General features: G+C 49.9%; 1 protein-coding gene across 2 annotated transcripts; it reads right to left on the bottom strand.

The window, feature by feature from the left end:
• Positions 1 to 2808: 2808 nt before the first annotated feature.
• SEPTIN12 (septin 12) lies at positions 2809 to 12382 on the bottom strand. 2 transcript variants are annotated; one of them, XM_068968334.1, is made up of 9 exons: positions 12220 to 12382; positions 9667 to 9792; positions 9509 to 9590; positions 8648 to 8785; positions 8424 to 8541; positions 8226 to 8321; positions 3881 to 3977; positions 3108 to 3159; positions 2809 to 3022 (listed from the first exon to the last, which is right to left on the bottom strand). In XM_068968334.1, exons 1-9 carry the CDS (start codon positions 12380 to 12382, stop codon positions 2809 to 2811), a joined length of 1086 nt encoding a protein of 361 aa, XP_068824435.1. The 2 variants fall into 2 exon arrangements, with proteins under 2 accessions (XP_068824435.1, XP_068824436.1); XM_068968335.1 differs by lacking the exon at positions 8648 to 8785.
• Positions 12383 to 14088: the final 1706 nt, after the last annotated feature.

Raw genomic sequence — 14088 nt, 5'->3', positions numbered from 1 at the left:
CAATGCAAAAGCATGAAGGGGTTTTATTTCCAGCTCGAGCTAGGGCTCCCGCCACATCCAACGCAGTGGAGTGGAGCAAGGAGCCCTGAGCCCAGATTTACAGCAGTATTTATAGGTTTTAGAACAGAGAGTTGACAAGGGCTGATTGGCTGCAGGAGTTTCCTAGTATTTACTAATTGGCTAATCTTTATTGGCTGCAGGGGTTTCCTGATATTTACTAATTGGCTATTGGCTGCAGGGGGATGTCTTTTACGTCCTGATAGACTCAAACCAGGTTACGGGGAGTATGCTGATTAGACAAGTCCTGGCATCCGTGGGGATGACCTCACTGGGCAATGACTCAGCCTTTCCCGTGAGTCCTACCTTAGTCCCTGAAGCCTATCATGGTGTTTGTTAGGTCCCAACACATATATTCCCTCTTTTTTGGATTTCCTTCCCTTTTAGGTCACCACAGAGCACTGAGTCGACTTCTCTGAGCCATTCAGTAGGTTCTCATTAGTTAGTTTATTTTATACACAGTATCAGTAGTGTATATATGTCAATCCTAATCTCCCAGCTCATCCCATCCACCCCAATTTCCCCCTTGGTAACCATATACTTGGTTTCTACCTCTTGGTCTCTTTCTGCTTTGCAACTAACTTCATCTGTGACTCCCTGTTTTTAAAAAAGCCCACTATTGTTAGTTATTGGGCTTCCCTGGTGGCTCAGTGGTTAAAAAGAAAATGTGCCTGCCAGTGCAGGGGACCAGGGTTTGATCCCTGGGTTGGGAAGTTCCCCTGGAGAAGGAAATGGCAACCAGCTCCAGTATTCTTGCCTGGGAAATCCCATGGGTAAGGAGTCTGTTGGGCTACAGTCTGTGCAGTTGCAAAAGAGTCAGACGTGACTTAGGGACTAAACAACAACAACATTGTTAGTTGATATGATGACTTTATCATTATGACATGAACCTGATTAGCATACAGCACAATGGGAACCCCCCATGCCTATAAAATGGAACAAAATATTCAGATAAATGGCTCCTTATGGAACCTAGGCATCTGTGAACAGGCTTGTCTTCACACACCCGGGGAGAGTAGGTTGGGGGTACTGTCCCTGTTTTCTGCAGGAGGAAGTGGAATCTAGGATGTCAGGTGACTTGCTAAAGTCCTTCAGTTAAAAAAGGGCAAAGTGTCATCCACACTTGCTGGGCCTGGGGAATCCCGAGATGTGTCAGCTGAAGCCCCACTCCCACCCTGCCCTTACCCAGCTGATACAGGTCAGGAAATGCAGAAGAAATCTGTGTACAGTCATTACTGTTACTGGGCTCACAACTGCATCTATGCCAGGCATGCACTGCAGCATCTCTGTGGGCATGGAAGAGCTTCCAGAACTGGAGGGAAAGTCATTAGCAGAGAACAAGACCACTGTCCCTGTGAAATGGAGCTGGACCCTATGGTCCTTAGCCTCTGTGTCCTCTGCCTGCCTTCTGTCCATGGAAAACTTTAGTCAAAAAACAAGTTTAATCAGAGAAATGAGAAATGCAGAAACAAAGGAAAATGGTCAAAGGAGACCAAATAACAATCATGTAGTCATTAAGCATAGTCAAGGACCTTTAGTTCTTTCTCAAGAGCTATAGATAATATTCTGAGCCACATCCTGTGAGCTGTCTTATAGATACTGAAACATCAGGTGGAGAAGTTAACTGCATGATGGCCAGACTTCACCTACCACAGAAGCTGCCACAATTCTGAAAACTGGCCTCAAAGAAATGGGAACAAATGGACCCTGAAACTGAAGATTAACTGTACCTAAAGAACCAAGGTGATGCTGGTCAGACCACCAGTGACCAATTTGAAGATGACTGTCAGAGCTGACTGATGTTTCTGCATGTAGCCCCCTCCAATCTGTCTATAAAAGCTCATATCCCACTGGAGGCCAGTGGGTGGGGTGGGGTGGGGAGAGTCAGCCTTTGGACAGACATCCGCCCTCCCCCAGCCCCAGTTACTGGCATCTGAAATAAAGCACACTTTCCTTTCCATCTGCCTGGCTGGTATTGGCTTTTGAGTGGTAAGCAGCTGGATGCATCTCTTCTTTCAGTAACACTTGGAATACCTTCCCCTCCCCCCAGGAAAGATTGCCCCGGTGATGAGGAGTGCTCAGACCAGCAGCTGGGACACCAGGGTCCCAGGGTCACTTTCTGGTGCTCCCCACTGCCTGTGCCCTGGGAGAGCTCAGGTGTACCATGAGGACTTCGGTGAAGTCCATTTCCTTTGCAGGGATCCCAAGAGCCCCAGTAAGTGCTCACACATCCTATGGGGCACAGCCTCTTCCCTGAACTGGTGATATGTTCTATCCTGTTGCCTCTGAGAACTGTTTCTCCTAGGTGGCAGCCACATTCCCTGAGTCATTTCGTTTTATCTGCACAGCAGCACTGTAGTGTGGGGATAGTGTCATCCCCATTTTGTAGATGAGGAAACTGAGGCCCACCAGAAGAAACAACTTGCTCCAGGTCACATCTTATGATGCCTGTGCGGGAGGGAGGCATTGTGACTGAGGGCAGCGCCTGATCTGGACCTTGACCCTGGTTCTGGGCAGAAGAGGGGGCTGGTTGTCCAAGACAGGCCCTCCCAGGACTTCAAGACTCCCGAAGGCCTGCGGTCTCACACTGTTACTTTAGAAAGAACCATACTTTTATTGGAGGATAGATCAAAGAAGTCATTTACAAAATGCCTTTTGTTTTCAAAGCACAGCTTTTCATAAAAAGCAATGTCCACCTTTAATACATACTCGAGTACACAGCTGCATGTTGAGGGGCCACCCAGCACTCGTTTAGAAATCCTCGTCTGAGTCGTCCTCGGCCCACCGGCACACCTTCGCAGGCCCGGGGCTGGCCCGGGTGCCCGTGGGGGTGGGGGACGGGCCGGGGGCCAGGTTCACCCAGCCGGGCCCTCGGGGCAGCGCATGGCTTTCTTTCAGTCTGATGATGCGGTAGTTCTCATAGTGGACGTTGTGGGTGATGTCCTTCAGGTCTTGGAGGTGGGAGCTGGGAGATGGGTGGCAGGTCAGCGGGGGTGGGCCGTGGGCATCCCCCGGGGCCCCCACAGCCTCCCAGGTTCCCACTGGCTCACCGGATGAGCAGGTCTCTCAGGAGGGGGAACTCACAGTGGGCCATGTTCTCCACTGGAAGACACGGCACCAAACCCTGAGTGTGCGCTCTGCTTGGTGCTCTGCCCTTGGCCAGCATTGAGTAAGCGCCTGCTGTATGCTGCACCCCCCACCCCCTGCCATTGCCTGCCCCTCCCCACATTTCTCCCTGTGTTAACCCACCTCCCATTCATTCATTCATTCATTGCTGTGTCCCCAGCCCTTGGTACAGGTGGCTCCTATAAACAGCTGTTGAGTCACAGGACTTTCCTCTGCTCCTTCAGGTGCCCCCCCTACCCCACACATTTCATTCTCTGTGCGTCCCCACTTGTCCTTGTCTGGCCACCTCTGTGGGCACAAGGACCTTGTTGGTGCCACTTTCACTGTATCCCTTCAGGAACTGCACCTAGTGCACCCAGCACATAGTAGGTCCACAATAAATTCTGGTGAATGAATAGGGTGCCTTCTGGGTACCAGGTTTCAATGCAAAGTGGTGGTTGTTCCCCCTCCACCCACCCTATGAGACTGACGATTTCATGATACCCGTTTGACTGTGAGGAAACTGACAGAGTTGGGTAGCTTGCCCGGGGCCACCCAGAAGCACAAAGGAACTTGATCCCAGGTCTGCCTGTTTTCCGGCTCTGGGCTTAAACCCACACCGGGCTCTCTGGTGGGTGTAAGGATGGCAAGGGCAAGAGGCCAAGCCTCGCTTTTCAATCTGTTCTCCCTGAGCCCTCCCTAGGGTCCCTGAACTGACCTTCAATGATGCCCCACTTCGTCTTCCGGCCCAGGACACACCTCCCGTTCACCATGTGCTCTCGGTCGGCCCCGACCACAGCGAAGGGGATCCGCTCCTGCAGGGAGGAGAGAAGATGGGAGGGTTGGCCCCACTGGGGACGTGGAGAGAGAGGTATGAACCCTCAGGATGCTGCCCTTTGTGGGGACAGAAAGTGGCAGGAGCACAGATGTCTGAAGTCGGAGGGCACAGACTCTGATCGGTGCTTTGGTTTCCTCATCTGTAAAGTGGGAGACGCGATAGGACTGATGCAGGGCTCTGAATATTTGGGAAGGGCTTAGCATGATGAAGGGCTTAGCAGAACAAGTCTTGGAAACCAAGGGTTACTCAGAGTACGTTAGTGATGTCAATTCCATTCATGTCTCATCTCTTACCTGTGAAACAGGAAAAGCGATCACTTTTAACCATTATTATAAGGTTAAAGGAGACAATTTTGCAGTATAATTTGAGGATATATACACCCCTACGTTCATGGCAGCACTGTTTACAATAGCCAAGACGTGGAAAAGCTTAACACCCTTGACAGATGAAGGGATAAAGACGATGTGGGGTGTGTATACACACACACACACTCCTCACACACGCACACTGGAATATTGCTCAGGCATAAAAAGAATGAAGCAATGCCGTATCATACTAAATGAAGTAAGTCGGAAAGAGAAAGACAAATACCATGTGATATCACTTATATGTGGAATCCAAAATATGATGCAAATGATCCTACCTAGGAAACAGACTCACAGATGTAGAACGCAGAGCTGTGGTTACCAAGGGGAAGGAGGGTGGGGGAGGGGTGGGGTGGGAGTTTGGATTAGCAGATGCAAACTATTATATAAAAACAAGGTCCTACTGAATACCACAAGGAACTGTATTCAATATCCTTTAACCATAATGGAAAATTATATATGTAACTGAATCATTTTACTGTAAACCAGAAATTAACACAACACTGTAAATCAACGATACTTCAATAAAAGAAATTTGAAAGAGAGAGAGAACATTGTAAGCCAGGGGCTGGCAACCTATGGCTCCTGGACCAAAGCAGTCAAATTCATGGGCATACAGCCCTGGCCATTCATCTACTCTTGTCTATTTTGCTTTCATACTACTTTGGGAGAGCTGAGTAATTGCAGCAAAGTCTAAAATACCATTGTCTGGCCCTTCACCAAAAAAAAAAAAAATTGCTACCAAAAAAAAAGTTTCTAAGCCCTTTGGTAATTCTAGTTTCTTACTTGTTCATGGCTAGAAAGTGAAAATGAAAGTCGCTCAGTCATGTCTGACTCTGCAATCCCATGGACTACAGTCTACAGTCCATGGGATTCTCCAGGCCAGAATACTGAAGTGGGTAGCCTTTCCCTTTTCCAGGAGACTCAGGTCTCCTGCATTGTGGGCGGATTCTTAACCAGCTGAGCCACAAGGAAAGCCCAAGAATACTGGAGTGGGTAGCCTATCCCTTCTCCAGCAGATCTTTCCAACCCAGGAGTCAAACGGGGTCTCCTTCATTGCAGGTAGATTCTTTATCAACTGAGCTACTAGGGAAGTCCATTCGTGGCTGCAAGTGGAGATTAGGCTCTCAAGTGCAGTATGGGGGTTTGTTTTTATTTCTAAGAATTAGGCTGTGATGGGAAATAAATTGATGCTAATAATAATAACTATGTGTTGGGGACTTCCCTGGTCGTCCATGGGCTGAGACTCCAAGCTCTCAACGCAGGGGACCGGATTTGATGCCTGGCTGGGGAATTAGATCCCACATACCACAACTAGGAGTTCCTATGAGGCAGCTAAGACCCGGAGCAGCCACATACAAATAAATAAATATTTAAAAAATAGCTCTCTGTTGCACACTTATTATGCACCAGCCAGTATTCGACCCTCGACAGATGTTATATGTCTGGATGATTTATTGAGAGGTTAATTTGAAAAACTTTTCTTTATTCCCCCAGTTCTAATCCAATTGTGACCAGGCTGCTGTCTTTGCTGGCCTTGGGACAGAAAGTGGAAGGTCAAAGCTCTTTGAATCTTTCATAGGAAATACTGTTCATTGCTCCAGTGGGGAGTGGAAAGAGAGACTGTGTGGAGAAACTGGGGGCCAGACAGGAAGCAAGGCTTCCTTGTACAGAGGTGCAGCTTGTGCACTGCACAAAGGCAACCCACCACGAGGCTGTGTAGGGCGGAATCCCATGCACGTTCCTGTCTGTGGAGGCGGCTCCTGCCTTTTTCTAATCCGAGCAAAAGTGCTGTGTAAGTTAGCGGGGTCCCTTGGGGAGGCGGTGGAGGCCAGGTGTCTATGGACAAAGAATCCCAGACCTCACCCAGGTGCTTTTTAGGAACAAGACAGACTGACTTTGAATGTACCACAAGGACAGGGAGACTGGGGCTTGGACGTGGAATTCGGTTGCTTCAGGGAAAATGAAGATATGAGTTATTTCCTTCCTTCCTTCCATCCCTTTCTTTCTTTCTCTCTCTCTTTCTTTCTACAACTTTATTGAGATATAATTTACACACTATAACATTCTTCCCTTTAGAGGTTCAGTTCAGTATACTCACAAGATTGTGTAACCGTCACCACAATCTAACTCCAGGGCGCTTTCATCACCCCAAACGAAAGCCTGAACCCTTTAGCAGTCACTCCCCATCTCCCCGTAAACCTCCCAGCCCCTGGAAGCACAAATCTATTTTCTATCTCTGTAGATTTGCCCATCCTGGACATTTCATGTAACAGAATCATATAACACATGGCGTTTGTGTCTGACTTCTTTCATTTAACACCATGTTTTCAAGGTTTATCCACATTGTAGAATCTATCAGAACTTTATTCTGTTTGATGCCTAAGGAATATTCCCTTGTATGGATAGACCACATTTGTCTGTCCATTCACAGGTTAACGGACATTTAGATTGTCTCCACTTTTTGTTACAGATCATTCTAAATGTTCTGTTATGTGAACATTTGTGTACGAGTTTTCATATCAAAATAGGTTTGCATTTATTTTTTTCTCTTTTTGGTCTTAAAATGCCATAAGGTTTCCGTTTCTTTTGAGAGTGGAATTGTTGGGCCATATCGTAACAGTGTTTAACCTTTGAAGAACTACCAGACTATTTTCCCAAGTGGCTGCACCATTTGACATTCCCACAAGCAGTGTGTGAAAGTTGTGGTGTCTCCACACTCTCACTAACACTTGTCATTGTCTTTTTCTTTTGCCGTGTCTTGTGGGATCTTTGTTCCCTGACCAGGGGTTGAACCCACGTCCCCTGCATCGGAAGCATGAGTCTTAACCAATGGATGGCGAGGGAAGTCTCTGTCCATTTGGACTTCTCTTGTGGTGCTCAGGCTCTAGGGTCAGCAGGCTTCAGTAGTTGTGGTACTTGGGCTCAGTAGTTGTGGTACTTGGGCTCAATAGTTGTGGTACTTGGGCTCAGTAGTTGTGGTACTCAGGCTCAGTAGTTGCAGTACTCAGGCTCAGTAGTTGCGGCTCCCGGGCTTTAAGTGCAGACTCAGTAGTTGCAGCACATGGGCTTGCTCCGTGGTATGTGGGATCTTCCCAGACCAGGGATTGAACCCGAGTCTTCTGCATTGGTAGGCAGATTCTTTACCCCTGAGCCACCAGGGAAGCTCCTTGTCCATTTTTAAATTGAGCTATTTGTCTTTTCTTGTTGGCTTGTAAGAGTTCTTTGCTTTGGTAATTTATTTTTGTCTGCACTGGGTCTTTGTTGCTTTGGGCCAGCTTTCTCTAGTTGGGGCGAGCAGGGGCTGCTCTCTAGCTGTGGTGCACGGGCTTCTGATTGCTGTGGCTTCTCTTGTTGCAGAGCTCAGGCTCTGGGACATGCCGGCTTCAGTGGCTGTGGCTCATGGGCTCAACATCTGTGACTCCTGGGCTCTAGCTCATGGGCCCAGTACTTGTGGTGCACGGGCTTAGTTGCCCTGGGGGTGGGGTGGGGCATGTGGAATCTTCCCAGATCAGGGATCGAACCCACGTCCCATGCACTGCAAGGCAGATTCTCAACCACTGACCCACCAGGCAAGTCCCACCTGTCTTTTAGTGTTGATCTGTAACCGTTCTTTTTATATTCATGATACATGTCCCTTATCAAATATATCATTTGAGAACATTTTCTTCCATTCTGGGTGTTGTTGATATGACCAATTTCTTGCTCACCTTGTTTTCAAGTGGAGATTTGTGTCTGCCAGAAATATATGAACTTTCCCCAAGTTGCAGAGAGACAAATCTTCAGATGGAAAGAATGAATGGACAGCACATCACCCAGACACAGTCCCACCAGCCTCCCCACCTCAGATGGCCTCCTACCCGGATCTTGCTGTTGAGGATCTTGTCATTGATGTCCTCGTCAAAGGACTTCTGAGGGTACACCTCGATGCTGTGAGTCTTCAGGTCATCCTGGATCTGCAGACCATACACAGTTGACCTCAGCCCACTCTAAGGTGAACTCTGCCCCCTCCACCCCCACCCACTGACCCCAGACTTGTTCCCAGGCGCCCAGATCACCCTGTGCCTGAAGGCCTCTCGCTCCTCAATGGTCAGGCTGTCGGCCCGGGCTATCACGGGCACCACGTTCACAGCCCGGCAGAGCCGCTGCAGGAACTCAAGGTCCAGGGGCCTCAGGCTGCTCAGGTGGGGCAGCGATGGTGGTGAAGGCACGATGAGCGGGTGCCAGCCCACGCCCACGCCAGGGTCCCTTCCTCCTCCGCCCGCTGGCTCAGCCACCTCACCAGTGCCCAGTGGGCGGCACAAAGTATATGCAGCAGTGCACTCGCGTGTCGGGGATGTGCCGCTGGCGGGTGATGAGGATCTCCTCTTGCAGGTACCGCTCGTACTGCTCATTGATGTAGCCCAGGATGGGGTCCCAGCTGGGGCGGAAGATGGCCCAGCCTCAGAAACTTGCTGGGAGCACCCCCCACCAGCCCTCAGGTCCTCTGGGTGTTCTACCCTTACAGGGCTTCCCTGTACACAGGTGCAGTCTGTGCACTGCACAAAGGCAACCCGCCATGAGGCTGTGTAGGGGTGAATCCCATGCAGGCTCCTGTCTGTGAAGGATGCTACTGCCTTTTTCCAATTCAAGCAAAAGAGCTGTGTAGGTTAGCGGGGTCCCTTGGGGAAGGGGTGGAGGCCAGGTGTCTATGGATGAAGAATCCCAGGCCTCACCCAGGTGCTTGTGTGAATGTGTTTCATCTCCTTGAGAGCCTAAAACAACTCTGGACGGGGGATGTCATCATCCCCAAGTTACAAAAAGGACGCCCAGGCTCAGAGAGCATCTGCAGCCAGGCCCAGGTGGTACACCTGGCAAGTAGTTTAACCCAGGAGTCCTGATTCTGGAGTGTGGGCTTCTATTGCCTTGCCATACTCATCAACGATGCCTTCATCAGAGCGCTAAGATCAAGCTAAGACCTTTACATACTTGACTCCCCATGATCCTGGGAGGAGGGCTGCACACACCCGTTGTACAGGTGAATAAACTGAGCCTCAAAGATGCCATATCCAGGTGGCTTCAGGCCTGATGTTTCCTGGAGACTGGAGGGGAGGGGGCCAGGGTAGCCAGGGCTTGCCCCTCCCTGCCTCCCCTGAGGACTCACCACTTGTCATTGTTGATTTGGTCCCCAAAGCCAGGTGTGTCGGTCACAGTCAGCTTAAGCTTCACACCATTCTCCTCGATGACTGTGGGGAAGAGTGGAGAGGCAGAGAGTGGGCCTGGGTGGGTGGGGTGGGGATGGGTGACGGGGGGCTCACTCACCGTGAGTCACAGAGTGCAGCTGCAGCGTCTGGGGCATGGGCACCCGCAGACCCGGCATCGTGGACTTCCATATCTTGGACTTGAAGAGCGTGTTCACCATTGTGGACTTGCCCAGCCCGCTCTGTCCTGCAAGTAACCACAGAGCCCCAACAATGGCAGAACAGCTAGGCATGTTTCTGAAACTCTCAAATAAACTCTTTCAGAAAGTCAACCGTTTTTTAAGTATAACATAAACACAGAAAAGCATGTATTGTCCTAAGTCTCCAGCTCAATGCCTTCCCCATTTTTTATTGAGGCAGAAACAAAATAAAACGTAATTTTTAAATAAAATATAAGATTATATAAAATATGAATAAATAAAAATTATTTTGCTCATATAATAAAAACTAATATTAACCACTGAAAGTGTACAGTTCAGGGGCACTGAGTGCGTTCACAGTGCTGTGCAAACACCATCTCTCTCTAGCGCCAAAACATTTTCATCAACCCAACAAAAATGCTGCATTCATTAGTCACACACTCCCCAGTCACTAATCTGCTTTCTATCTATGGATTTGCCTATTGTGTACATACTTCTTTTTTCCCCTTTTTCTTCTGGCCATGCTGTGCAGCTTGTGGGATCTTATTTCCCCAACCAAGGCTCGAACCCACGTCCTCGTCACTGAAACTGAGTCCTAACCACAGGCCCTCCAGGGAATTCCCTGGGTGCTTCATATAAACGGGATCACGCAGTACTTGTCCTTTTGTGTCGGGTTGCTCCCACTCAGCATAGTGCTTTCAGGCTCATCCACACTGTAGCATGCACCATGACTTCCTACTTTTTCATGGCTGAATAATACTCCACCGGATGGGAAGACCACACTGTGTTTATCTATTCCTCTGCGGGTGGGCAGGTCAATGCCTTTTTACAAATGAAACAGCTGATAGATGCGGCACCAGGTGAAGAGACAGAACATGTGGTTCTACCCAAGACCACTCCTGTCACATCTCTGTTAACAGCCCCAGGGACGGCCACTCTCCTGACTTGCACCATCAAGGAGCAGCTCTGCCCACCCACGCTCTACTTGGGAATCACACAGCACATGTTCTTTCGTCTCTGGCTTCTCTTGGTGAGACTCCCTCATGCTGAATATTCCCTGACTATTCATTGGAAGGACTGATGCTGAAGCTCCAATACTTTGGCCACCTGATGCAAAGAGCCAACTTGTTGGAAAAGACCCTGATGCTGGGGAAGATTGAGGGCAGGAGGAGAAGAGAGTGACAGAGGATGACATGGTTGGATGGCATCACCGACTCAATGGACATGAGCGTGAGCAAACTCCGGGAGGTAGTGAAGGACAGGGAAGCCAGGCATCCTGCAGTCCATGGGGTCGTAAAGAGTCAAACATGACTGAGCGACTGAAAAACGACAATCTCCATGCTGTCTGTACTTGTAGATGGCCCATTCTCCCTGCTGGGCTGGCTTCTCAATTCCATGGACCTTGTCCCGCCGTAGGAAACATCCTACGTCACAGGGCAGGATGCACATTTGTATCTATAGCTGAAATTGTCCTTTGGGCTTCGATATTCAGAGTCGGAGCCACCCTTGGCTATTGTTACCGGCAATAAGGTCACGCACAAGTCTGTACCAAGATGTACTGTCAGTGTAAAGGAATAAACCATATTTTGCAAACTTGATATAATAACAAGAATGCAAACAATCTTGTGAATAATGTTTTCTATGTATTATATGTCAAGATGGTAGTATTTTTGGAATGTATTGGGTTAAATAAAAGAGATGATTAAAATCAATCTCTCCCATTTCTCTTTTTTTAAAGGAAGCTACTAGGAAATTTGAAATTATGGATGTGACTCCCATGACATTTCTATTGGGTGCCCCCTCCTTAGAAAAATATGCTTCGTTGGTGCTATACATCTGACATTTTATGTTCCATTGCATCCAGTTTATTTTGTGAGAAGCGTAGTTTTCTTTTTTTAAATGTCTTTTTTTTTTCAATATTGATTTACTTTTTTGGCTGTGTGGCAATTGGGATCTTAGTTCCCCAACCAGGAATGGAACGTGGTGGGCCCCTTGCATTGGGGGGTCTTAACCACTGGACCACCAGGGACGTCAGAGAAGTGTAGCTTTTGACCTACCAAATTTTGCATGTATAAAAATGCAATTCCAGGTCAGCTGACCCATGGGGAGCCTCCTAGATGGCAGGCACTGTGCTAAATCGCATGAGGAAACTGAGGCAGCGAGGGGTCAGGGGCCCAGGTCACACACTGGGGGGTATTAAATCCTGGGACCACCATCTAGGGTGTCCCCACTTCCTGCCACACACAGCCTCCCCTTTTCATGTTCTGATTGGGTTTACTCAGGGCTTCTTGGGTGATTTTTGTCTTTTCATGACTCAGCATTTCCCACTTCTCCACCTACCACACCCCTCTGAGGTATAACTGTCAGGACCACTTTACAGATGGGGAGAGTGAGGCTCCGAGAGGTGACACGTCCAGGCCCACAGGGTAGTGTCCGTGACTCAGTCCTCCTGTGAGCCCCGACCCCTTACTCACCCACCACCATGATGTTGAACTCAAACCCCATCTTCATGGCCTTGATCTTGAGTTGGTCCAGCACAGCCTCGATGCCCACGTAACCAAGCCTCTCGCAGGAGAAGGTCCTCGGGCTGGAGGCCCGTGATGAACTGGGCGAGGGGGACTGCCTCAAGGGGTCCATGGGGCCAAGGAACTACGATGCCTGTCATCTGGGTCAGGGTGGGGAGAAGGGGGTTGCTGGGGTTCCAGAGGGGGACCATCTGAATTCTCATCTCTGAACCCTGACTCCTGAGACCTGCTCCCAGACATTCCCACGCTTCACGTCCCCTGACCTATGTACCCAGCTAAGTCCCCACGGCCCATGGAGCTTGGCAAGGGGTGCCTGGAGGTGTTGCCTCTCAAGGGAGACTGAATCCCTTTTCTGAGATGCACCAGCCCCAGGAATCTGTCCCTCCCCAACCCTGGGCCCAGGCAGGCTCCCACAGCTGTGTGGCCAGCCTGGCAAAAGCCAGGGTCTGGACCCGTGGAGGGGGCACGGAGAGAGAGAGGCAGCCTCATGTGGCACCTGGTGGCCTTGGGTCCCTGTGGGAGCCTTGAGGGGCTGCCCTGTCCTGGCAGACCCTGGTGTGTGTGGTGAGGGGGAGGGGACAGGTGACAGTTAACTGAAGAATCTGAGCTCCACCTGCTTCCCCTGAACCCCCTGCCCCAGGGCTCCGCTGCAGCAGGGGGCTGGGGATAGGGACAGGTAAGCCACGCCTCCGGGCCCTTTTGGGCCAGTACCCTGTAACCCTCACAATGGGCCAGTACCCTGTAACCCTCACAATGACACCAGCCTGGTTCTACAGACAGGAAGCCAGGGCCCCGGGGCAACTCCCTTGCTCAAGGTCACTGGTAAGAGGCACAGCGGGACTGCCGCCGGTTCCTCTGGCTTCCAAGATCATGCCCTTAAACCACTCTGTCAGGGAAGGAAACCTGTGACCAGAAGACAGCAGAAAGCACACCTGTGTGTGTATTTTCTTTGGCCTGTTCATTGCTGGTGTCATTCTGTCAACACGCTCTGTGTTGTGTCTGTGTTAACAACTGTTCTAGAAGCCTTAGGATGTTAACCTGTCAATGGTCTTCACGGACGGGAGTAAGTGTTGTTACTAGACCTGCGCGTGTTAAGTCGCTTCAGTTGTGTCTGACTTGGCAGCCCTATGGACTGTAGCCCATCGCTCCTCTGTCCATGGGATTCTCCAGGTAAGAACACAGGATTGGGTTGCCTTGCCCTCCTTCGGGGGTCTTTCCGACCCAGGAACTGAACATGCTCATCTCTTATGTCTCCTGCATTGTCAGGCAGGCAGGTTCTTTACCACTAGTGCCACCTGGGAAGCCCCAGCTTACATAAGGGTCCGGAGAGTGGTTCAAGGTCACACAGTGAGGAGGTGGCAGAACTGGGAGCTGTGTCCTCATGCTCACCCCTACAGTCTCTTTTCTTGTTCACATCAATGTCTAGATTTCTGGTGTATCTCACTGACCGATGGACCGACACATCACCGACTCAACGGACATGAGTTTGAGCAAGCTCCGGGGTATGAAGGACAGGGAAGCCTGGTGTGCTGCAGTCCATGGGGTCACAAAGATTCGGATACGACTTAGCGACTGAACAGCAAAGGGATTTATAATCCCTGGCAACTCTGGGTCCAGCCAACAGCTGACTCAAGCTGCCCTCTTTATTATTTATTTATTGGCCATGCTGCATGGCTTGCAGGGTCTTAGTTCCATGACCAGGGATTGAACCCAGGTCCTGGCAATGAAAGTGCTGGGTCCTAACCACTGGGCATCCAGGGAAGTCTCTCGCTGCCTGCTTTAGATGGGCTACATGCTCTCCAGTTTGCCCCAGTCCTC

This window comes from Capricornis sumatraensis, chromosome 3, assembly GCF_032405125.1.
Source record: "Capricornis sumatraensis isolate serow.1 chromosome 3, serow.2, whole genome shotgun sequence".
NCBI lineage: Eukaryota > Metazoa > Chordata > Mammalia > Artiodactyla > Bovidae > Capricornis > Capricornis sumatraensis.
The sequence above is the reverse complement of the archived record's forward strand: the minus strand, read 5'-3'. Positions and strand labels throughout refer to the sequence as shown.